This window comes from Pipistrellus kuhlii, unplaced genomic scaffold (assembly GCF_014108245.1).
Source record: "Pipistrellus kuhlii isolate mPipKuh1 unplaced genomic scaffold, mPipKuh1.p scaffold_m20_p_7, whole genome shotgun sequence".
NCBI lineage: Eukaryota > Metazoa > Chordata > Mammalia > Chiroptera > Vespertilionidae > Pipistrellus > Pipistrellus kuhlii.
Window position 1 is genome coordinate 44,140,279 of NW_023425573.1, and position 25,606 is coordinate 44,165,884.

General features: G+C 40.5%; 1 protein-coding gene and 2 long non-coding RNA genes across 3 annotated transcripts in view; 2 read left to right on the plus strand and 1 right to left on the minus strand.

Annotated features, from left to right (window-relative positions):
- Positions 1-940: 940 nt before the first annotated feature.
- Positions 941-3,400, minus strand: LOC118709032. The gene is made up of 2 exons (XR_006740539.1): positions 3,269-3,400; positions 941-1,554 (listed from the first exon to the last, which is right to left on the minus strand). It is a non-coding gene; the product is annotated as an uncharacterized LOC118709032 (long non-coding RNA).
- Positions 3,401-3,439: 39 nt separating this feature from the next.
- COBLL1 (cordon-bleu WH2 repeat protein like 1) overlaps positions 3,440-25,606 on the plus strand; it is a 140,624-nt gene continuing 118,457 nt past the window's right edge. The window contains exons 1-2 of the mRNA XM_045575640.1: positions 3,440-3,464; positions 4,224-4,344. Of these exons, the coding sequence (XP_045431596.1) occupies positions 3,455-3,464; positions 4,224-4,344 (131 nt within the window). The 5' untranslated portion in view covers positions 3,440-3,454. The remainder of the gene's footprint in view (positions 3,465-4,223; positions 4,345-25,606) is intronic.
- Positions 15,232-17,846, plus strand: LOC118709033. Its single transcript, XR_004984811.2, has 2 exons — positions 15,232-16,065; positions 16,287-17,846. It is a non-coding gene; the product is annotated as an uncharacterized LOC118709033 (long non-coding RNA).

A 25,606-nucleotide genomic window follows, 5' to 3' on the forward strand; every position in this document is an offset into this window, starting at 1 on the left:
AACTGGATTCTGAAACTACCATTAACATGTTCGACCAACTTCTTAAATTCTTCAACTTCCTGTAATATTGTTTAAAAAGGTGAGATATTTCAGAAAAATTGGAAGGGAACTCTTGGGTGTTGAAATACTGTTAGTGATAGCTCAGCTTGTTCTATAGTATTGAGATGATTGCAAAATTTATAATCTGCTTAGAAATCATGCCTAGAGCTATGAGGCAATACTTAATCCAAATCAGAATATATTGAGAGGAAAGTAGCCTTATGCTTGCCAGATGTAAAACCATGTTTTAGAACATTACAAATACCATGTTTCCCCGAAAATAAGACATCCTCTGAAAATAAGACTTACTTACAGGTTTCCTTCTGAGTGAAATATAAGGCATCCCCTGAAAATAAGGCTCCCCCTAGGCTAAACACGAGAGATTTGGTCCACTGATTCTGAAAGAAATGAAGTCACAAGAAATTCAGGAATTGGATTGTTATGATGTTCCAGAAGATGATGACATGATTGTCATTGAATAAATGAGTAAATTCTTGATACTGTAAGATTCAGTTTGGCTGGTTTGTGTTGACAACTACCGTACTACCATACTGTATACAGGTAATAAATTTCCTTTATTTTCATTTAACAATAAATGTGTACCGTATTCTTCTTCATGGAAAAATAAGACATCCCCTGAAAATAAGACCTAGCGCATCTTTGGGAGCAAAAATTAATATAAGGCACTGTCTTATTTTCTGGGAGACAGGGTAAAAGGTCACTGATTGTCGTAAATTGTCATAAATAGTTCCTATGGAGTCAGGGAATTCAGAGGTTAAAACCGATATGGTTGTGCTGTAGTTCCCCCTTATCCACAGGGAATCCATTCCACAATTCCCAGTGAATGCCTGAAACTGAAGATAGAACCAAACTCTACATAGACTGTTTTTTCCTATACAGACTTACCTTTTCGCTTAAAGGAAGGACTCTACTGGTTTTCTTTGGCATATACGAATTGCCAGCACTTTTATAGAACTTGAAGATAAAATTTTTCTCTTATGCTTCGGGTCCATTATTAAGTAAAATAAGGGTTACTTGAACACAGCCACTGCCATATTCTGACCGAGATGGCTACGAGATAACTATAGGATGGGGAGCTTATACAGCGTGGAGACAGTGGTCAAGGGGATGATTCATGACCAAGTGGGATGGAGCTGGATTCTGGAGACTTCATCACACTCTTCATAATGGTAGTTAGTTTAAAACTTGCTGTTTATGTCTAGAATTTTTCCATTTAACATTTTCTGGTTGCCATTGGCCACGGGTAACTAGAACCACACAGCACAATCTCGGATAAGGGGGAAATACTGTGTACATAAGGTAGGCTAAGCAATACCAGGCAACAGCCACTCCAGGGTGTTAGTGGCTTAATCCAGCACAAGTTTATTTCTCACTCATGTAGATTCTGTTGTAGGTCCTGCGACTCTCCGGGGCAGTTGTGCTGGGTAATAATTTAGCATTCCAGGATCCTTCAGTTCTAGGCAGCCTCCTACTTAAGATGCACTTCCATGATTGCTGCAGCCAGAGAAAAGAGAATAGTCAAGCACTGACCCTTAAGTGATTCCACCAGGAAATGAAACATTTCACGTCTGCTCACATTATCTACAAAAACAAATTACATCTCTAAACCTAATTTCAGTGGGGTGAGGAGGGTAAACCTACCCTATGTTTAAAACCAGAAAGAGGACAGCAAAAGTTGGTGAGCACTGAAAATGCCTTCAGTAGTATGAAATGCTAGGAAAGTGTATTATATTTCAGATTAAACTAATACAGTCAACAGTATTTCTAGCATGTCACAAATCAAGGTTGAAACCAATTAAAGTTTAATCTTGATCTTGTGATTGAAAGTTACAGACTTTAAGTAGTTTCACTGTTACTCAATGTTTGCATTATTGTCTGTGCAAGCAGCTAGTCATTTAGAGTCATAAATGATTCATGAAATTGTTTAACCCGAGTTGTTTTAAAAGACTAAATGCCAGGTCCATTGAAATGAACTGATTTGATTAATATTAGGCAAAATATTAAAACACAACTTTTTTTTCTCCATGCTTCTAATATTGTAACCTAAACAAACCACATTTTATGTAAAGATACACTGAAAGGAACATATTCTGCATAGGAAAGAATAATTACTGACTGACCATAATAGATATTGGTATTTAATATGTTACTTAGTTTCTGCCATTTTTTTTTGGTTGCTATAATAATAAATAATTAAAGGAGCATTTAGTCCAGGAGCATTTAGTCTAGCATTGATTCTAAATGTTAATTTAATTTTTTCTGCCTACCAAATGTTACCCTGGGGTTAAATGATTACCACATTATTGTTACTTGATGCTAATACCACATTAGAGGCCTCTGATAGGATACTTTTCACCTAACCTCTCTACAGCAATTTGTTTACATGTTTATTTTTAAACTGTAGTTTAAAGTGAATTCCTTGGTTAATCTCATGTTATTTTCTGAAGGCAAGTTTTTGGACCCATCAAAAATGGCTTGCACAATACAACAACAGACTCTTATGATAACATGAAGATATGCGAATGCACCTGTTTGTCAGGTGTAAAGAGTCACCTAAAGAGCATCCGCGTGGGAACTAAACCTTACAATCAAGCGCGCGGCCGCGCCTGTGGTCTTTTTATTCCTCGCTTCCAAGAGAAGGTGAATAAGATCTGTCATTTGATTCTTAATTTATAGATTGTCCTATTGTCCAGTCCCTATTGTCCAGACCCTTTTCGCTGTCACAGGCGAAAAGAAAGGAAGGAAAGAAGGAAGGAAGGAAGGAAGGAAGGAAGGAAGGAAGGAAGGAAGGAAGGAAGGAAGGAAGGAAGGTGCCTCTGAAGATAGGGCAAGCTTAATTCTGCCACCATTAGATAGGTCACAGTGTCACAGGTATGCTTTTAGCAGGAGAGCAATATTAGAGGCCAGGTTGAAAAAACAACAACAAAAATAATACCCTGGATGTGGCAGATCAGACCTCAGGGAGGGCTAGCTGCAACCCTGCTCTGTGAGTTTAGGAATTTCTGCAGTCACAGCAGCCTCCCCTGGGGTCCTCCCAGGGCAGGTCCAGCCCCTGCCTCCCTACCTCTCTGCCCTGGGGGCGCCGCGCTTTCCCAGGCGCTGCCCTAGCGGCGGGAATGGGAACACCCCGCTCGGGAGCCTCCTTTCCATTCGCCTTCCCCAGCCGGACCCCAAAGCCCCAAAAGCCCTGGCATAAGGAAGTTCCCACTGGGTCCCCGTCCATCCCCGCCCCGTTCCTCGCTCCGGCTCGCTGCCTCTCTCGCTCCGATGCCACGGAGCCTCGCCGCCACTTGTGCGCGGCCGTCGGGAGAAGGCGGCGGCGAGCTCCGGGGCTCCGGGCAGGGACATGGGGCAGGGTGAGTGGCCGGTGCGGGGACAGGCTCCGGGCAGGGACATGGGGCAGGGTGAGTGGCCGGTGCGGGGACAGGCTCCGGGCAGGGACATGGGGCAGGGTGAGTGGCCGGTGCGGGGACAGGCTCCGGGCAGGGACATGGGGCAGGGTGAGTGGCCGGTGCGGGGACAGGCTCCGGGCAGGGACATGGGGCTGGGTGAGTGGCCGGTGCGGGGAGAGGCTTCGGGCAGGGACATGGGGCAGCGCTGGCTGCGTCCGGGGAGGCTGCGGCTTTCTCCGCCTTCACGTCCCGCCTGGAGCTCCGAGCTGCAAGCGCACAGCCCAGGGGAGGGAAGAGAAGGGCAGGGAGCCTCTGCCTCCCTCTGAACAGAAAGTAGGAGCCCCGGGAGGGAGCGAGAAAACCGCCCTCCCAACTTTCCCCGGTCTGTCCTCCGTCCCGGGGCGTGCAGCCCGTTCGCGCGGGGCTGCGCCGGCTGCAGGCGTGGCGGCGAGCCCGCGCGCCTTGCCCCTTGCCCCGCTCCTCCTCCGCCCTCCCCCCTCCCCCGGGCCCGGGCCGCGCTCCCTCCCCGAGAGGCGCCAATGGCTCCCTGGCCGGCCCGGGGGCGGGGGCTGCAGCGCCTCCTCCCGCCGCCGCGGCTCGGGCGCCCGCGGGCGGGGAGCGGGGCCGCAGGTGGCAGCGCCTCGGAGGCGGAGGCGGGCGGCGGGGCAGGGCCGCGCGGGCGGGCGGGCTCCGGACGCGCCTCCCGCCAGCCTCCCTCGGGCCGGGACGGAGGCGCGCGTCCCGCCCTGACCGCCGCCTCTCCCCCCGCAGCCGTGACGCGCCGCCTGGGAGCCGGAGCCCGCGCGGCGGTCCGCAGGCTGATGGACGGCCGCGCCCCGAGCGCGCAGGACGCCCCGGCGGAGCCCGCGCCGCCCGCCGCCGCCGCCGCCGGGTAAGCTGGGCGCCGCCCCGGGGGGAGGGTGGGGAGGGGGGTCCGGGGGGAGGGCGGAGAGGGGGGGTCCCGCGCCCACCTGGCCCGGGCCCCGCTCGGTGCCGGCGGCCTGACCCTGGCCAGGGCGCACGCGGCCGGGGAGGAGGCTGCTTCCTCTGGCCTCCGCGGAGGCCGCCCGGGTGGGGGCCCTGGTAGTTTTGTCATTGCTTTCTGCCCGGAGCTGCTGGAGGGCAGCGGAGTGCCGGGGACGATGGGGCGAGGAGTCCGGGAGCACAGATGGTAACAAAGGGCCCCTTGTTGGGGCGCCGGACGGGCGGCGGGCGATACCTGTAACCGAGCTCCTGGGAAGGAGGAAAAAGTTTCCTTGGCCAGAGCGGAGGCCCGGGCAGGTGAGCCGTGTCAAGGTGACCAAGGAAGGGGCTCCCTGCGAGGAGGGCCGCGGAGGGAGTGCCAGCTGTCAGCCGACAGTTCCGGGAGCGGGCGGTGCGCGCCTCGGGTCGGGGGTGTGTGTGCCCGTGGCCAATTGCCGGTGCCAAAGCCGAGCGCGGAGCCAGACTGCAAACAACCATACTTTTCCCTTTGTGCCCTCACGTGTGCGGGGAGAGATTGGAGGCGAAGGGGCTGTCTGTCACATGGTGAGTTAATATTCAATGGAGCGTGCCTTCCTGCCAGATATGCTAATATCACTTTGCTGAGCGTTTGGGTAAACAGTCATGAGAACAGGTAGTTCCGCAGGAGATGGGGGGAACCTGAACTTAACCTTCATCTCGGTAAACAGGGAAGGCTTACCCCCGTGTTCCTTAAGCTTCTAAAGTGGGACCACCCCTCTGATGGCAGGATAACGTTTGCCTACACGTGTTCCCCCAACTCAGATGCTTTTCTGATATTTCTGGGTGCAGCAATGCCCTAAAAAAGAATAGGAACATCCCAGGAAAGAAACATGAAGGGAAAATCGACTTTGCAACCTGTGAATGAGAGTGTGCAGTTTTCCTGATTTAAGAGTTAGAGAAGTCATTTTTTCCCTGGAGCATGACAGACGTTTCCGTAGAAGCAAGTCACGGCATGTTTATTCATCAGAGACCATTGGGGCATTGGCAGTTGTCTAGAGGAAACATGGGAAAGTCTCAAAGCAACATGACTAACCGAAAAGATATTTAGCATAATGCTTACGTAGTGCGTGAATTAATTCCTTCATTTTGCTCCAAAGAATTAGCTTCTTCACTTTGCAAGTAGCCATACTACTGTTGACTTCCATTTCTGTCCTTTCACCGTTTCCCCCCCCCCTTGTTTAGATATTATCATATAACCCTCCACATATTCTCCCATTAGGATCTATGGTTAAAGAAATACATTGATAGAAAGATATTAATAATCATAGCATGAGCCTCTCATTGGAGCTGCAGAGTTGTATAAATTGAAGGTGAGACATATTTCAGGAATACTGAGATGTAGTAAGGAACCATGAAATAAGATATAATTAAATTGTTGGATTTGAAAATGTATAGGTTAAAGTACTTAAAAAAGAACCCAGCATATGCACTTACACAAAATATACTAATGGGTGTTCAGAAATCAGTTAATACTTTTGAGTAAAATAGGTGAGATTGGATGGCTCTGAGATGAAGGCATGGTAAGAATTTTCTAGTGATAAGCATGGCTTTTGTTAAGATACTTCAGATTTTACTTTTGAGAATTTAAAGGTTTAATTAAGAAGTTCTTTGTTTAGAAGAATACACAAAACTTTTATCTAATTTCTCAAATATAAAGAAAACACTTTTAAGGAATTTTGCCCTCTCCTCTCCGAATTTAAAGAGGGACACCTGGAATAATGCTTCAGTATATCTAAAAGCGTCCTCCTCTATCATTTTACCTTACATTTTCCTATTCAGAAAAGTATCATCAACAAAAAAGGCTTATCTACGTTGTCTTCTTTTACTACTTATCTATCTTGTCCCTTGGCGTATCCCAAGTGCCAATTACATGGAGTTTTTGAACATTTAGTATTTAGTATTGCTTTTGTTGTGTTGTTTTCTTAAAAACCCAAGACATTTAAAAGGTTTCAACTGTGAAAATAGCTGGGACCGGTTTGGCTCAATGGATAGAGCGTCGGCTTGGGGACTGAAGGGTCCTGGATTCGATTCCGGTCAAGGGCATGTACCTTGGTTGCAGGCACATCCCCAGTAGGGGGTGTGCAAGAGGCAGCTGATCGATGACTCTCTCATTGATGTTTCTAACTCTCTATCTCTCTCCCTTCCTCTCTGTACAAAATCAATAAAATATATTAAAAAAATAAATAAATAAGAGGTTTTAACTGTGAAAAATAATATCCTAGGTATAGGTCTTTGGGAAGTGGCAGGGAGCAAGCTCAGTCAATATGTTATAATAAATCATTAGGTTTGAGAAGTAGATTTCTTGCTATAAAACTACTTAAATCATGACTCATTACTCTAATAGCCTACAAGGGTAGTGCTAGTTTAATCCTTAATCTTGTATATTACTGCTCTATAGAATTTCTCTGTAATTTTCCATGCCTTACATTGTTGTAACAGGTTATTTTAAAGACATTTAATGCAACTGTATTTTATAAATGACAATCTGAAGGCCAGAGACACTGAGTGACTGCAAACATCTAGCACATTAGTGGCAATACCAAGAAAAACAGGACTAGTTGCCTAGTTCATTGCATTAATTGCTGTTAATCTTTTTCTAAACACAACATTATACATTTAAATGTCAAAGAGTCATCCTGGGTACTTTAGCTTTAGAGCTACCATTCCTTATGGTTTTTACTTGCCCATGTACTAGATATGCTTAAAAATAAAATAAGCCTCTTTGAAATTTAAATGTCAACATGTAGTTGATCTTGCTTTGAGGAACCTTAATGTTTCTTTTTGTTTGTTTGATTTTTAATACTCAAGAAGTGAGGAGCCGAAACCGGTTTGGCTCAGTGATAGAGCGTCAGTCTGCGGACTGAAAGGTCCCAGGTTCGATTCCGGTCAGGGGCATGTACATTGGTTGCGGGCACATCCCCGGTAGGGGGTGTGCAAGAGGCAGCTGGTTGATGTTTCTCTCTCATCGGTGTTTCTAGCTTTCTATCTCACTCCTTTCCTCTCTGTAAAAAAAATCAATAAAATATATTAAAAAAAAAAAAGAAAAGAAGTGAGGATATTTTTTTCCATTGATTTTAGAGAGAGTAGAATGGAGTGGGGAGAGGGACAAAGAGAGAGGAGAGAGAGGGGAAAAAAAAATCTATGTGACAGGGACATACCAGTTGGCTGCCTCCCAGGAGCCTGACCAAGGGTAAGAGATTGGATCTGCAACCCAGGTAAGTGCCCTTGACGAGAAATCCAACCTGAGTCCCTCCAGTGCACAGCCCAGACTGGGACTCTAATCATTGAGCACCGCCAGCCAGGGCAAGGAACCTTAATGCTTTGATTCCGAAACAAATTTTCAGGAGTGTGTGTGTGTGTGGGGGGGGGGAAGGGTACTACTTTATAATTTTTCAGCTTTGGACCCCGGGAGTTAATTGAAGGTGGTGGATATAAACATTAAGGAGCGATTTAGCCGCAGCTGTTTCTTTAGCTTTTATGTGGATACTAGTGGCCTGGTGCATGAAATTCATGCACATTAAAAGGGGATTAATTAAAAGAAATATTTTAATACTGCTATTTGCCCTTTCTCTATAATAGAAGTGTCAGAGATGAAATAAAGTTAGTAAGATGTATATGAAAATCTTCCACCTGTCAGAGTCTGGGGTATGCTGAGGGACCCAGAGTCAAGTCCCTGCCACTCATGGTGCCTCAAAATCTCTTGAGACCCAGACCTAGCCAGATCTGCCCCCTTTGGGCAAGATCCAGACCAGGCCAGCTTCATCTTGTCAAGCCCTGCCAGGTGGGGGGGTGCAGCCTGAGGTCCCCTGTCAAGCCCTGCCGGGAGGGGTCACGGCCTCAGGTCCCCTGGCCCAGTGCTAGGACAAGGTGTGTGGTCTGAGGTCCCCCAGCATGGTATCGGGGTAGGTTGTTCAGCCTGAGGTCCCCCGTCATCTCATCGGGTGGGGGTGTAGCCTCAGATCCCTGCTAGTTGTTCCTGAAGGCTTGTTAGGGGAACTTGGCCTCTGCTGTGGGCACAGCCTTCTTGTGTTACAGAAACCCCACTTCTGTTGTGGGAGCCGCCCACTTTGTGATGGCATGGTGGTCAATTTTCGTATTCCATCTTTATTAGGATATTACTGGTTCTAAAATTCACTGATTATGTAAACTGAGTTCTTAGTAGCTAACATTTATTGACTACTTAGAAGTTGAGTGCCTTAGCTGAGGTTTCAACATGAGAATTACCTGTGGGCCTTTAATACTAATAGCCATACTATCACAATCCTATCTATTCTGATTTTAGCTTGCCTGGGACAAGGGCCTGGAGAGGTTGTAAATGCTGCTCAGGTGATTCTAATATGAAAATACCTCTGAGGGTCTTTGGTGAAGTAGATATCAATCGACGTGATGGATGCCAAAACCGGTTTGGCTTAGTGGATAGAGCGTCGGTCTGTGGACTGGAAGGTCCCAGGTTCGATTCCGGTCAAGGGCATGTACATTAGTTATGGGTACATCCCTAGTGTGGGGTGTGCAAGAGGCAGCTTGTCGATGTCTCTCTTCCATCGATGTTTCTAGCTCGCTCTCTCCTCTCCCTTCCTCTCTGTAAAAAATCAATAAAATATATATTTTTAAAAATAGACGTGATGGAGATGAAGCTATGAAAGGGAATGGAAACTGCTGGTAATCATTTTTAGGGAACTCAAGATCACAAATTTCAGTTTTATTTTGCCTTTTAAAATGCGTTTAAGTGCCTTATAGTATTATTGTTTTAAAAAATTTTTCTACTCTGTTTTTAGGAAATATAACAACTCTATGTTTCAATTGTGGAAACTGAGGCCCTGATTGTTTAAGATACTCAAGGCCACACAACTCTAAGGGATGAAAGAGTAATACATCTGGTCCCCACATGTATGCTCTTCGTCACTAGGCCTGTTGTCACCCAGTATTTTTGCTACCATGGGTTATACTGAATGGCTAAAGAGCATTTGTATTGCCTGGCCAGTGTGGCTTAGTGGTTGAGCAGCAACCTATGAACCAGCAGGGCACATACCTAGGTTTCCTACTTGATCCTCAGTAGGAGGCATGTAGGAGGCAGCCCATCAATGATCCTCTCTTATTATTGTTTCTCTCTCTCCCTCTCTCTTCCTCTTTAAAATAAATAAAAATAACCCTAGCCCGTTTGGCTCAATGCATAGAGAGTAGGCCTGTGGACAAAATGGTCCCGGGTTCCATTTTGGTCAAGGGCAGGTACCTTGATTGCAGTCTCATCCTGGGCCTGCAGGAGGCAACCAATCGATGTGTTTCTCTCATATAGATGTTTCTCCTTGTCTTTCCCTCTCTTCCACTATCTCTTAAAAAATTAAAAAAAAAAAAAAATTAAAAAATAATAAAATTAATGGTAAAATATCTTCAGGTGATGATTAACTAAAATAAAATAAAATAAATAAAAATATAGTTTTAAGAAAAATATTTTAACTTAAAGTGGTTTTATGAATGCCTTGTCTTAATTTTTTTTTAAAGTTTTTATTTTATTATTTAAAAACTCCTAAAAATTCTAATGCAAAAGAAACCCCATGTTCAGCATTTGAAACGAATTTACATATTTGATTTATGTCTTCAGAATCATGTTTAACATTTTCATGTGTTTGGGATGATTTAATTTCACTCAGGAAATTGACAGTCTTCTTTTGTCATATGACAATCTGTACAGATTTTTGCCACAAGGCAACTATTAGAGTCATTTGCAGTATAATTTCGAAAGTAGGATTTTTGATTGCCAAATACGAAAAGTGAAAATGTTTATTAAGACAGTGCTAGACTTTTTCTTTAAAGTGTAATTTCCTCTGAATGTGTTAGAGGGTACCTTACTTTATTATTGAAATGCCAGGTTTATTTATATAATAATAAATGCTAAGCTTCATGTTATTGAGACTACTGCTTTTATTTAATTAATTAGTCATAACTTGGGAGCCCTTGTTTTTTGTAAAACATGTTTTTCTAGGTACTGGTAGGTTGATATCTCATATTAAGCGCTGTATTAAAATTATCTGTAACTGTGCAGGGGGAAATAAAGGAACATGATGTATGTATAGAAATGGTACTTTGATGCTAACTTTAAAACATTATATTTGGAATGTAATAGCCTTTGCTGAAGCTGGTTTAGCTCTGTGGATAGAGTGTCACCTTGCAGACTGATGGGTCCCAGGTTTGATTCCGGTCAAGGGCAGGAACCTTGATTGTGGGCACATCCCTAGTGGGGGGGAGGGGTGCAGGAGGCAGCTGATCGATGTTTCTCTCTCATCGCTGTTTCTAACTATCTCTCTCCTTTCCTCTCTGTAAAAAAACCAATAAAATATATATATTAAAAAAAATAGAATGCAATAGCCTAAGTTACTGGTAAGCAAGCTATTGCCCAGCAAATTGTGCCAAAAATGGGTCCTCTATATGTATTTTTTTTCTTTTCTTCAGATTTTTAAAAAATGTGGTAAAATACATATTACATAAGATTTACTGTCTTAACCATTTTTAAATCTATAGTACAGTGGTACTAAGTACAGTCATATTATTGTGAAATCATCACCATCATTTATCTCCAGAACTCTTTTCATCTTGTAAAACTAAAACTCTATATCTATTAAACAAAACTCCCATTTTCCTCTTCTCCCAACCCTGGAAATCATCATTCTAACTTTCTGTTTCTATAATTTTGACCACGCTAGGTACCACATATAAATGGAATCAAACAGATTTTGTCTTTTTTGTGATTGGCTTATTTCACTTAGCATAGTCCTCAAGATACATCCATGTTGTATCATATATCAAAATTTTCTTCCTTGTTAAGGCTGAATAAGAGTATCTGATTGTATATATATATATATAATATTTTTGCTTATCCATTCATCTGTCATTGGGCACTTGCGTTGCTTCCATATTTTGGCTATTGTGACTAGTGCTGCTAGGAATATAGGTGTACAAATATCTCTTTGAGAACTTGCTTTTAATTATTTTGGGTTTATATCCAGAAGTAGAATTCCTGGATCATCTGCTCATTCTATTTTTAATTTTTGGAGGCCCAATATACTGTTTTCCATGTAGCTGTACCATTTTTATAGTGCCAACAACAGGGTTTTAGTTTTTCTACCTCCTCGCCAATCCTCATCATTATATGTTGTGTGTGTGTGTGTGTGTGTGTGTGTGTGTGGTTTTTTTTTTTTTTTTTTTTTATAGTGGTCATCCTAATGAGTATGAATGTAGTTTTGATTTGCATTTCCTAAATGATTAGTGATGTTGAGCATCATTTCATGCTTTTGTCTATTCATATATCTTCTTTTGAGTAATATTTATGTAAGTTTTTGCCTATTTTTTGTTGCTTTTTAGTTTTTTGAGTTTCAGAAAAACATATATATTCTGGATATTAATCTCTAATCATCTATCTGTTTTGTAAATAAGTCTTATTGGTTTTCAGCCATACCTGCTCATTTGCATTTTATGCATGACAGATTTTAATGTTATAATTGAGTAGTCCATACAAGGAATATATGGCCTGCAAAGCTAAAAATATTTGTCTTCTGCCCATATACACAAAAAGTTTATTGACTCCCAGGTGTAACTAATGAAATTGGCAAATGAAATAGTGATTATTTAATTTAAAATTTACTTACTGGGAAGATCTCTAAATATTGAACTTAAAAATAAGTTGGTACAAAATGATTTATAGTCTGTTTGTGTAAAGCAATATATATCTTACATTAAGAAACTCTGCAGAATTATGATTAGTGATTGATACATGCTGTATGGTGTTTTTTACAATTGAAAATTTAGGTTTAGCCCCTTGGCAAGCATTGTGGAATTTTAACATTTATATGATGTTGGAATATATCTAAACTTCTGTGCTGGAGACACTTTCATGAAAAATGGCCGATATGGGGCTAAGATGTTTAGAAACAGATGTGCTTAGGAGTTAGCTCAAAGGTAGAAGGAACCGAAACCGGTTTGGCTCGGTGGATAGAGCATCGGTCTGCGGATTGAAAGGTCCCAGGTTCGATCTGGCCAAGGGCATGTACATTGGTTGCGGGCACATCCCCGATGGGGGGTGTGCAGGAGGCAGCTGGTCAATGTATCTTTCTCATCGATGTTTCTAACTCTCTCTCCCTCTCCCTTCCTTTCTGTGAAAAAAATCAATAAAATATATATTAAAAAAAAGGTAGAAGGAGTTCTGTCTAAATTTTGAGTCCATACTTATTTTATGTATTAAGGCAAATGGTCTTTATAATTTTCAGCAAGCGTTTTTGTTATTGTTAGATATATCTTTATCTTTAAGCATTTAGTGTTCTAACATTAGTATGATAGTTGTTGCAAGACCTTTTTTTTTATGTTTTTGCTTTGCTAATTTCCCGCCCATCTGTTATAGTAAAAACAAACTCAAAGTATGGGAGAAAGAAGTTTCCCATGACTATTTATAAAGGGCCAAATGTCTGCAGCTTTGCATACAAACTTCATAGCTGAGGAATGAATTCCATGGAAAAAGCTCTCAAGGACCAACTAATTTTTGGAAAATGTTAGAGTGAACTTGGGTTGTTTATTATCATATAGCTTAAGTTCACAATACTGTTTATAAATTTAAATAAGTTAAACGTTATTTATTGACTTTAGATATAGAATTGAATTGTAGAGTGGTTTGACAAAGAAAGTGCTTTCACTGGAATAGTCATAGATCAATATTAAGATACCAAAGAAGGCAAAGGCAAGAAAAATAGTACAAGTTCAACTCAGAAATCTGATAACTTATTTACTATGTGAAACTTTGAACACATTTTAAATATTTATAAATATTACCAAGGTCAGAATTTTCAGATTTCCTAGTCAATACATGAAGGTATTTGAGTTTCCAACACATGTAAGGGGCAATATCCTGACTACATCTGTGTCTTTTCATATATAGCTCAGGGATATAACTCAGAGGCAAGCTTCAGGAATTTTATTGTGAAGAAAGCACAGCACACCACAGAATCAGGTTAGTTTCCTAACTGCCACTCTTTAGAAAATCCTGTGTAATAAAGAGCTAATGTGCAAATGGTCATCATGCCCTTGTGTCTTCATGTCCTTGTGCCAGGGTAGGGAGTGGGGGGGACCTGAGGCCAGGCTGGGGGATCTGAGGCTGCGCCCCAGCCTGGCAGGGCTTGACAGGGGACCTGAAGCTATGCCCCCTGCACTGCAGGGCTTGATAGGGGTGGGCCCAGCCAGGGCTGGGTTTCACGCTATTTTGAGGTGCACGTGGTGGGTGGGGACTTGACCCTGCAGTGTGCCCCAGACTCTGACAGAGGGAGATTTTCATATATATTTTACTAACTTTCTCTCATCTCTGACACTTCTATTATAGAGAAAGTGCAAATAGCAATATTAAAATATTTCCTCTAATCAATTCCCTTTTAATGTGCACAAATTTCATGCACCAGGCCACTAGTAATAATGATGATGATGATGATGATGATGTAGACCCATTAAGGCTTTTAGGTTTATGGTTATGAGATGAGAATGGATATGCTATCACTAGTCAATCAACAAACAAGTGTTGGCGAGGATGCGGAAAAAAAGGGAGCCCTTGTGCAGTGTTGGTGGGAATGCAGATTGTGGAAAGCAGGATGGAGTTACCCCCAAAAAATAAAGTGAATCTGCCATATGACCCAGAGATTCCGCTTCTGGGGAATATATCCAAAGAAACCCAAAACATTGATTCAGAAGACTATATGCACCCCTATGTTCATTGCAGCATTTTTTTAACTAGTGGTCCACACTTAGATTCATGCACATTGAAAGGAAGTTAATTAGAAGGTGGCTGGTAAGGTGGGACTGGACAAGACGAGGCTGGACACGCACTGGAGCCAACCTCCTATAGTACCTCTGCAGCTGGCCACATCTGGGGTGGCACCATAGCTCAAAGAGCATCTGCAGAGTGAGCAGGGTCCCTCGGCAGTTGGGGTCACTCGGCCTGGTCTGTGGGGATCAGCTGAACTGGCCCTGGGATACCCTAAGGGGTCCCGGAGTGTGAGAGGGCACTCTGCAAAGATGCTATTGTACAGGGTGTGAAACACAAATGTACAGTAAATCAACAGTGCCCCAGCAACAACATAACCCATGGCCGAACGTGGAATCTCATGACCCTGTGAGGAATCAGGGTCCCACCCCTTTGGTTCTGGGGTGCGTCTCCCCAGAACCGCTGCTGCCAAGTCACCGCAGATTGGCAGCTCCTGGGTTGAATGTCTGTTCCCTGGTGGTAAGTGTGCGTCATACCTACCAGACGATCAGACTATTTGAAGGTTGCAGTCCAAGTGTCTATCAGTAGATGAGTGGATAAGAAAAGCTATGGTACATTTACACAATGGAATACTGGTCCATAACAAGGAAGGAAATCTTACCTTTTGTGATAGTTAGGATGAACCTAGAGAGTATTATACTAAGTGAAATAAACCAGTCAGAGAAAGACGACAGGTACCATATGATTTCACTTATATGTGGAATCTAATAAAATCAACTGACAAACGGAGTAAAACAGATTCATAGATACAGAGAACAGACCGACAGCTATCAGAGGGTAAGGGGACTGAGTGAGAAAGGTGAAGAAAAGAAGGGATTAAACAAGCAAACAAAAAGAAGCAAAACTTGGCAGACACAGACAACAGTATGGTGATTACCAGAGGGAAAGGGATGGTGGGGGGAGGGAGAAGAGGGTAAAGACGGTTAAATGGTGATGGAAGAAGACTTGACTTGGGGGTGGTGAACACACAATACAACACACAGATGATGTGTTATAGAATTGTTCTCCTGAAATGTATATAATTTTTTTAACCAATGCACGCCAATAAGTTCAATAAAAATAAATATTTATTTTTTCACTTTATACCCTAACATTGCAGTTTCTATACTTATACCAAGTTATATATGTACAAAAGTAGAATTAAGGTAGTCAAACCTAAGTGGGGCATTTATCACCAGTCCTTGAGAATTTTAATCTCTCAAACTTGCAACACATGCTATTATTTCTGGAGAAATGGAAGTAAGGAAGTACTAGTTAATCCCAAGAGGAGTTGTGTGACAGGAGCCAGCTGCTACAGTTGTGTATCAGTGCAGATGTGCTGGAAAATCAGGAAATTGATTTGCTAAATCTGAAAATGGCTACCACCATGCCATGCTCAGGTCTGATGGATATACCTTAGTTGACTTAATTAAGTCAACAGTAGTCAAGATAATTATACGAATCATTGAATGTATCTTTGTGCTAAAGTGGACGCCCATTATGCACAAAGTTGAAAGTGTCATAGAGAAGAGCAATCCTTTGTTTCTCTTTTCTTTTAGGCCTGATGACCAAGTAGCACTGCTTTAATGGAATGAAGAAGGAGACAGGGTCACTGTCTTAAGGATGCAACTGTATTTTGTGGTCTGAAGCAGTTCCCGTTACTCTCAGGTTTTCATGATTCAGTTACTAGTTGGCAGCAAACTCCAACACAGAGTGTCGAAGGGTCATTTAAATTTTGCATGAGTGTCTTTCCAGATTATGGGAATGATTTCTTCCCATTATTTGTTCCTACCTAGTATACCTAATCACAGAGGACAGCTAGATGCTTTGACTTAAAAAGTTGGGTATAGCCGAAACCAGTTTGGGTCAGTGGATAGAGCGTCAGCCTGCAGACTGATAGGTTCAATTCTGGTCAAGGGCATGTACCTTGGTTGCCGGCACATCCCCAGTAGGGGGTGTGTAAGAGGCAGCTGATCAATGATTCTCTCTCATTGATGTTTCTAACTCTCCCTCTCTCTTCCTCTCTGTAAAAAAATCAATAAAATATATAATAAAAAAAGTTGGGTATATTATATCCAACTGTACATAAACAATTTAATTTTTTGTTTTGTATATAAATACAGTAGGTATATCTCAGTTGGGTATATAACTCTTATTTACTCCCTTTCATTGAACCTTTTGTGACCCATTCATGTTTTTACACTGCTGCTTCATGGGGGAAATTTTTTTTCCGTAAGTTGTAAAGGGTAGAATTTTCCTGGCATTTTTCCTTTTTTGGCTAGCCAAGTAGTATGCTGTGCTAAATGGAAATGTAGAGATAATCAAATTTTCACTTGAGGAGGTGGATGAAAAAAGAAACAAGAAAATGGGCAAAATATATTCAATGAATGGAAAATGAAAAACAGAACCGTCTCTGATGGGGGAAAAGGCAGCGGTGCTAAATGCTAGGCTGTGTTGGCACTGAACTGGCAGTCTGAGGTTTGAAGACTTTAATTTCTTATGTTCACTTGGTAACTATGGTACCCTTAGTTTGTGAAATGCTTCTGCGATCTTAGGTTATTAGAAATCATTTTCTGCCAAAGACCATGTATGACCTTTTCAAAAGTACCAAATTGCTTTTTGGGGGAGGGATTCTATCCAAAATTAAATTGATAATTATACCAAAAACAGTGGTGTTTATAGGTCACATCATTGATTCCTCATTTTAAAATAGAAGTGGCACCAAATTCAAAAAGGAAAATAACAAAATAGTGAGAGATCTCCCCCAGCCCCTTTGTTCCTGTTACCCAGGTTTTCTCCTCAGAGATACTTGGTATTACCAGTTCTTACAAATTCTGGGAGATTTCTTTATACCCAAGCTCTCCAATGGTGATGCAGTATGAACCGCAAATGCAATTTACAATTTCCTAGGCCCCACATTAAAAATGCAATCTAAACGATGCAGTGGTTAATGTGATTCAAGTTCTATGGAACAAGGAAGTTGTCTTTAACCAAATATTGTACACTGAATCATAGTTGAAATTCAAATTCATTACATAAAATTTAAATTTAAATCCTGAGTCACACTAGCCATATCTCTGTGTTGAAGAGTCTTTAGGTGGTTCTTGGCTCTCATATTGAACAGTGCATCTCCTTAAACTTAGGAGCAAATGACTAATACATGCGTATTGCTTTTTTCTCTTTTATACACAATTAGTTCTGCTTTGTACTTTGCAGTTTTACTTAACAATATGACTTGATAATTATTCCATTTCATTACATAAAGGGCTCTATTTTTCCCTAGCTGCGTATTTTCTTTGGAGGGATGAACCATGATTTATAAAACCAGCAGCAATTGATGGGTTCATATGTTTCCTCTTTTTCACCTTTACTCTGGTTAAGTGGTCATTTTAGCATCTTTTATGCAGTTTACAACCTACTTTGCTTATAGTCTTTCTTGGTATGTTTAATTAAATTAACTAGATGGTGAACCCCTAAAAAGCAGAGGCTATATTCTGGACTACTTTTGTGTATACTGGTGGGTTTAATTTAATTAGTTGCACATACCTAGATACATAATGATCAGTTATTGGATAGGTATTTGAATTTGTGTGAACCTGAGCAAGAGGTCAGTGTTGGGGTTGGAGACCTACAAAATACTTGTCCACTGGTGTGGTTGAAGCTCAGTTATGCATAGTATTGAACTGAGCATTTAACATTTATCCTTTCAGCCATTACATAATTAATTTGTAAGCCCCCATCAAATGCACCATTAAAAAGGTTGTAGTAAATATCTCGGCACTCTATTATAAAACTTCATTCTTGGGTTGAGGTTCTCTTTTAGCATTGTCCCCTGCAGTGCTTTTTGTAAAAGAAATTTGCATTTCATTAGTAGTGCAACTGAAAATTCTGATTAATGTCATTTCCATCTAAAACCTAGAGAAAACGAAGTATTTCTCCATCATGGGCAGGTTTGCTTATCAGGACATAAGTGCTATATTACGGCCTAAATATTCCTATTTTAATAATGACAGCAGAGTAGCATAAGTTATAAACTTTGAGAATGAAGCCATTATTCATTAACTTGTACATAAGAATTCTCATTTGTGTCAACACCCTAAAATCTAAATTATAAAGAGCCTTTCATTTTGATCCTTCTATTGGTGTAAGAAATTAGCATTTTGATGTGAACATAATGGCTTAAAAATAAGACCAAATAAAGGGTATTTTTTTTCCAAGCTCATGAAAGAAAAGATTGAGAATTTAGAGGTAAAGTTAATGGAAGAGATTTAATTGTCCAATAAGCATTTTAAAAAATAATCAGTATGTGTGTTCCTTCTCTCTAATTTTTTGGGGAAATTACACTTCAAAATGGGTACAAAATTGTAAATATGATAGTAGTAAACATTTGTTTATTTTTTATTTTTTCTAAGAATGTTTTTGGCAACAAGTCAGGGTTTTTACATTGTCCCAAAATTCTAAGCTAGCATTCATCAGAAAAACAAACAAAAAGAGTCATTTAATGTATGGGCAGGTGACCGAGCATTCGGAAAGCATTCTAAGCCAGCCCAGCACTCCCCATTTAACTCTGCTGCCTACCTTAGGTGAACCAGTGCCCTTGGCTCTGGGGCATTTAGCAGCATTGGCTTTGGTTTCAAATAAAACTGGTCCAGCCGGAAGTCAGAACGGCACTCACCAGGCAGCTGGTACAGAATGGATTTGGAGACAGAAAACCTGCTCTGCCCTTCGCTGGCTTAGGCACGTTCTTTCCCTCTGCTTCTCCTCTGTGGCGGGAGATGATTATACAGAATGAAGGTGTGGAAGCAATGCCAGCACGTACCAGGCATTCAGTTTATGTTTGTTACATTTTAAGTATTATCTGCTTTGTTAGAAAACAGCCTTTTGCAATGCTGACAATATTATTATATTAGTTGGAAAGCAAGGAGTGAGGGAACAGGCCCTGTTCCCATGTCTCTCCTAGAAGTGAAGGTGGGGTTGGTTTTCCCCCTTAGTTCCTTGTGAAAGTCCCCGTGCCAGGTGCCGAGAAGCTGTTCTTGGAACGCTGAATGCAAAATGGGTGCTAATCTTCATGAACATCACATTTCTTTTTAGAGGAGAAAAATGCCCCCCTCTGAGATTAGGAACATGCTACCAAGGTGATTGTAATTCTGACTCTTTCCTCACTTCACCTTTGTGGGAATTGCCATATCTTTTAATATTTCGCCTTTCTTCTGTGTACAAGGAGAGTAACCCTAACTGTATTTCTTTGGTTTTGTTAGGACTGATATTCATTGATTGAAATTTTTCAATTGTAATGTCATACGGAAGAACATCATTATTCAAAAGGAGTGGGAATTTGAGACACTATTCTTATCGTAGGCTATTATATATTGAAGAGAACTTTTTAAAAAAAACACACGTGTAGATTAAAATCAGATCTTCTGCCCCGCCTGGGTGGCTCCTTCACCAAAAGTTGTGGGTTTGATTCCCGGTCAGGGTACATACAGTACCTGGGTTTTGGGTTTGATCCCAGTTGAGGGCGTATTTCTCCTTTCCTGTCTCTCGAACATCAATAAAAATATATCATTGTGTGAGGATTAAAAATAAATCATATCTTCCACTCCCATAAATAAGAAATTGAGGTATTGTGTTTTACTATGGATGCTGTAGAATTGAGTGGCAATCTAGAAACTAATTTTTGTATTTTTTGTTGTTGTTAATCCTCACTCAAGAATATTTTAGAGAGAGTGTAATGGAGGGTGAGAGACACAGAGAGAGAAACATTGATGTGAGAGAGACCTATCAATTAGTTGCCTCCCACATGCAACCTGACCAGGGCCCATGCTCTATTTGTGCATTGAGCCAAAATGGCTGGAGCCCTAATTTTTGTTATTGATAAGGGAAGAGGAATCTGTAACTCCTGATGCCATCATTAAGGGGAGGCAAGTGGGCAGCATGTCTTAGGTTGTGTAAAACTGTAGCTCTTTGTCTGGTGGCAGCATGATAGCATCGTCTGAAAATTAACTGTACCCACCTATAACTAAAAGCCTTTATTAGAGCAGGTACTGTTAAATAGCTTTATTTGTTTATGTTTTCCTGGATTCAGTTTTTTGTAATATAGGAATATTGTCCATATTCATGCACTGTATGCTTTGATGTGAAAACAGAAAGACTAATTCAAAATATCTTAACATAATCAAGATCTACTTTTTCTTAATACTATAATGAAAAATGTCTAATATAATGAAACACCTGTATTCAGACACTGCTCTTGTAATAATTTTTTTTGAGTTTTGGGGTGTTTTCAGTAAATTTTCTTTTAAATAATGTGTTTTACCAGATAGCAGGCAAAATTATATGAACTGTAATTGCTTCAGAGGTTGAAGAAATATTTGAAAATTCATCAAATTTCCCCTAATTAAAAGGATCTGGGTCACAGTAATTTAAGAACAATGGGTGGTGGCTTGTGTGATTGGTCATACAACCAGTGAGCATTTATTGCATACTGACTGTTCACCAGGTACTGTGTAAAATGTGTGACAGCCACTCTGCCAAGTAGGTGTAGTGGTAATCCAGATTGTTCAGAAGAGGAAATGGACGGTTAGAGCGTAAGTTGTCCAGGGTCACGTGGCCAAGCAGTGACAGATCTGAGAATAAGACCCAGATGTCATTTGAAATCTATTTGCTTTGACCACTTTGCCTCCTGCTCACCTTTCTCCCCACTCCTCCAGACCTGGCAGTTTAAGAGTAAATAGTATGAGAGACATTAAATAGGACTAACCATTATTTTTGCTGTTTCTATTTAATTTTTTCTGATTACAAAATTGATATGCTTACCACAAAGTATTGGAAAGTAATAGGAATTATAAAGAGAAATAATCATTTTCTAGGCTACTTGCAATAACAATTGCTGACATGATTTGCATTTTACCATTTACTAAATTGTGTTCTAAATAGATATAAATTAACATTTTCTGTAAAAACAATTTCCATGGGCAAATAATTTTGGAGAAAGTCTGGGTTAAACAAAAAAAATTAAGCTTTTTTCTTCTTTTAAGGTCTTCTCAGGGATTTTAATATGCTAATATGCTAATAATGGATCTCCAAAATAGACATATGGAAAGTAACATTTTCCCATATTTATTTATCAGAACAGTAATTTGTTTCTAAAACCAATATTCTTTCAGATATAGTTTAGGTAATGTGTGGATAGAATATATCCCTTTAGATGTTTAAATAAGCATTTAGACTTTTAATTACATATACTATTTTTATGATCTTTTTCTCCAGCATTCTGTTATAGGCTATTTCAGTTATTTAAAACTCATTTAAACATGCTTTATGGAATAGTTGTATAACCATATGTGTATTTGTATTATTATTATTATTATTATTATTATTATTATTATTTTTATTTGTCACTTGGTTGGTAAAGATTTGGACCGTTTCCAATAAAAACATTGTGAGTTTTAGGTTTAGGTGAATGTGATTCCAGAACTGAAAGACTGCAAAGTCTGCTGGGGCGAGGAAGCCAGTGCCAGCGTTTGTTACAGCCAGAAACTGTGAAAGCCATTTACAGATTCAGAGACATCTGTGTGGGATGGCCCCATGACTTGCCATCAGTGAGAGACATGCCAAAGAAAAGGACTTTCTCTGGGGGAAATACTAGTCAGCTGTTAGAACGCACTGAGAAGTGAGGCGTTTGTGTGTATACGGTTTGGAAGTATACGTTTCTTCAGCCGCAGCCTGTGTGGTCCCCAGCCCAGGCATGGTCTCCTCCCGGAAGCAATGGGAAGGCCCGGACCAGGGGATTTCTGATTATTGATCTTTGCTGTGATCAAGGAGAGGAGGAGCACTGGGAATCTCTGGCTCTGTGAAGGGGTGGGGAAACTGGGCTTGTGGACAGGTATGGATTTGAGAAGGAGGAGTTTTAAACATGGATTAGTTGGGGAGGTTGAGTTTGAAGTTACTTAATAGAAAGCCCATTGTAATAACAAGAAGGACAAGAAATCTTTCTGAAAGAATCAACGGTTCACTGATTTTTTTTTTCTTTCATTCAACAGATACTTATTGAAAGATAAGTATGGGTCGGGCACTGGGCTGGACACTGGCAACTAATTGTATTGAAAATATTACTAATACAGTACACGGAAATTATATTCAGGGAATAAAGTCACTCTGGCTGGAATGAAAACACGATTCAGTCTTATTAAAAATACATATCTTTGAACAACATCCAAGGCAGTGTAAACAATACTCTCTCTGTTTTAAAATAAGGACAGTCCAAATCTCTGAAATGCCATTACTATGCAGTTTCAAATACTTTTTTTTTTTTCTTCTTGTCTTGGTTAACATTGTTTCTGGTTCCTTGGATGTCTTAATGTACCTTTTCAGAATGTTTATAAGAATATAGAATGTGTAAATTGTATATGTGCTCTCTCCTTATCCCTGTCAAACTTTTCCCTGGGGTTAGTTCTTCTCATTGGACTGTGGGAAGTTGTTAGTGCTGGCTTTTCTTAGCCAGAACCAAGTATCAAAACTGTCTTTCTCAGCCTGGGAGCATTTATGGCAAGACTGGAGAATGCTGCCCTCACTGGGGCAGCGGATTGCAAGGTCTGGTGAGTTGCCAAAGGGAAAATTCCTCAAGGGAATATCCAGCCACCCAGGAGGTTTGAGAGTCATTGCTATGGCAGCACGAGGTGGTTGGCCCTGACTTCTTCCTTTGGTGCCCGGGGCTCCCAGGACCCCAGCTCAACAGGCACCGGGCGGAGCTGCCGGTTTGACATCGGGCAGCAGTGGTGGTTATTCTTCACCTGACCAGGCTCTAGCAGTCACGTCTGTTGTCTGAACTTGTGACCTATCTGTGAGAAGTGACAATTAGGACACAATGGGAATAGTCCAAGGGACATAGGCTTGGCATTTCAGGAAGACGTAGTGTTGAATTTTGGCTCAGCCATTGAACAATTAGAAAATTTGGACAGATGATTATTATTATTATTATTATTATTATTATTTACATCTGTTTATTTCTGTCCCCTACCCCACCTCCCTGAAAATAAAGGTATCCATTTCACAGGCTCATGGCTAGGATTAATTGGAAGTATTTAGATGTAAAACCATGACATATTGATGAAGTAATAAAACTCATTGATTATGATTTTAATTTCACCATTAAATGTCGGTAGGTAATTCAATAAAGTTTTGTTGGTTTTTTTTTTTTTTTTAAACATGAGCCACATAAAAAATTCACAAGATGGGTTTAAAACGCCTACTCTCTGTTCCTATTTAGTAAATTAGTAGTTGACATTTAGTTAAGGATCATTGTGTCCCAAATCTAAGTACTGTTTTATAACTCATTAGTTCATCGAATGTAGTTTACTGTAAGCAGGTTGCCTGGCCTTTCACCATCATTAGAAAGGCTCTGCCTGGTAAGATGTGGAGATCAGGAGCACACAATGTGTATATTGTCAACCTTTATACCTTCTCCTCTAGGAAAGAAAATAACCAACTAACCGAACATGTTCTTTCACTGACTTTATTGGTAGCAGTGATTCCTGATGAGAAGACTTCTCTTTACTACAAGGCGGTCTCCTCATGCATAGGAAGACGGGATTTCTATTTTGTACCTTCCCTATGCACAGCTCAGGTACATCCCACTTTCTGGAAAGTGCAGTAGCAGAATACAGACTGAGGACCTCTCACTACATGGTCTCCTACTTCCCACCTCTGTACACTTTACCTAGTCCGTTTACATTAAAAATGCTATGTAAGATGAGAACCACCACAAAATCCTTTTTGATAATGCATGTCTTGAAAGTGTTTCAGTTGAGCAGTTGCTAATATATGCCTTTCCTTTCTGAATCCTTGATGAGGTTAGTTCTCTTGACAGCACAAATTCTCTCAGGGGTGGAGCACGAGGGGACATCTGCGTGAAGGTGCTCTTTCTCATCGAGCTTGTTGGTACCACCTTCATCCACATGGATACTCATCCAGTTAAAAATTGTCAGCGTCATTTCTGAAAAGAAGGCAAATTATTACGTTGGTTATAAGACAAACAGCTGCATTATTATTTTTTTTTTTTCTCGTTAAGGTGTCACACCTAAGTTATAAACTATTGAAAATCGGTGAGAACCAATTTATCCAGGTCATGGATAAAGAAGGTCCAATCATGAAGAAGGTAGCCCACTACAGTGTGTTCACATTTCAAACTATGTGTTTTTCTAATAAATGCAATTGTTGTCATTGACTAGCTGTTATTTGAATGGTATGAACACATCACAAATTGCTATTTTGTGATTTCAGAGAAGTGGCAGTTTTAAAGATTGGGCAAGCATCATTGAGTTTCCTGACAATAAAATAACATGTCTTGTTCTTTGCCTTAAACTGCTCTGAATAGAGAGTTTATGAAGTTAAAAAAAAAAAAAAAAAATCAAGGCAAAGCAAGCTGTTCTTTGTCCCTATCCAGCCCCCTCTGAAATAACTAAACAAAAGCATTTAAAAATCTTCCATTTTTTTTATTAAAGTCAAGGATGTACTCTTTTTTTAAATTTCATTTTATCTTTTTGTTTTTTTCTGTCTTCAAGGATGCATTTTTAATGAGACTCAGCGAAAACCTGGCCCCTGGAGAAACGTATCAAGTTTCTAAACAATTGTTTCTTTCTCTACTTAACATTCACTGTGTGTCTGACACTGTGGCACGTTTCCTGACCTTGCTGGGCCTTCACTGCATTTTTCAGTTTTCAGTTTGACTTAAAAAAAAAAACACTTTCTACATTGTCAAACCCTGATGGGTTTTTAGTTGATAAGGGAAAATGATTATGATTACTTTAAGTTTATATTTTTTAAATCATACATGATGTTTGAGAAACTCTTAAAATGTCTAGTTTTTACTCTCTTCACGTAACAATTCACTTCATGCTCTTTATGTTTCTATATTCATCTTTATCTTATTGATTTTGTAAAATACTCTTAATGAGTACTTCGCTCTTACTATGTAAAACCTAGGTTTTTTTTATGCCTCATGTTCTAAATATCTCCCCAGGTTTGTCCTTTTTATTATTTTAGTTTTATGATATTTTACAGACAATTTTATGTGTTTTCCTTTGTCTTGCTTTGAAATGCAAGTACATTTTAGATCTTTGAAATAGTTCCTATCTTAAATTTATGTTAGATTCAATATTGACAGAAACAAACTGAAGTTGATATTTTTGTAGTATGAAATAGGATCTAAATTTTTAAAAAATGTAATTGCCTCACATTATTGAACTATTAATCTTTCCTGAATTTTTGAAATGCCACCTTTATTACATAATTATTTTGTCAGTGGGCTTCCCATTCAGCTCCATTGATTTTTCTGCTTTTCTATCCAAAATTTTTACTTGCCGTGTAATTTACTTGCCGT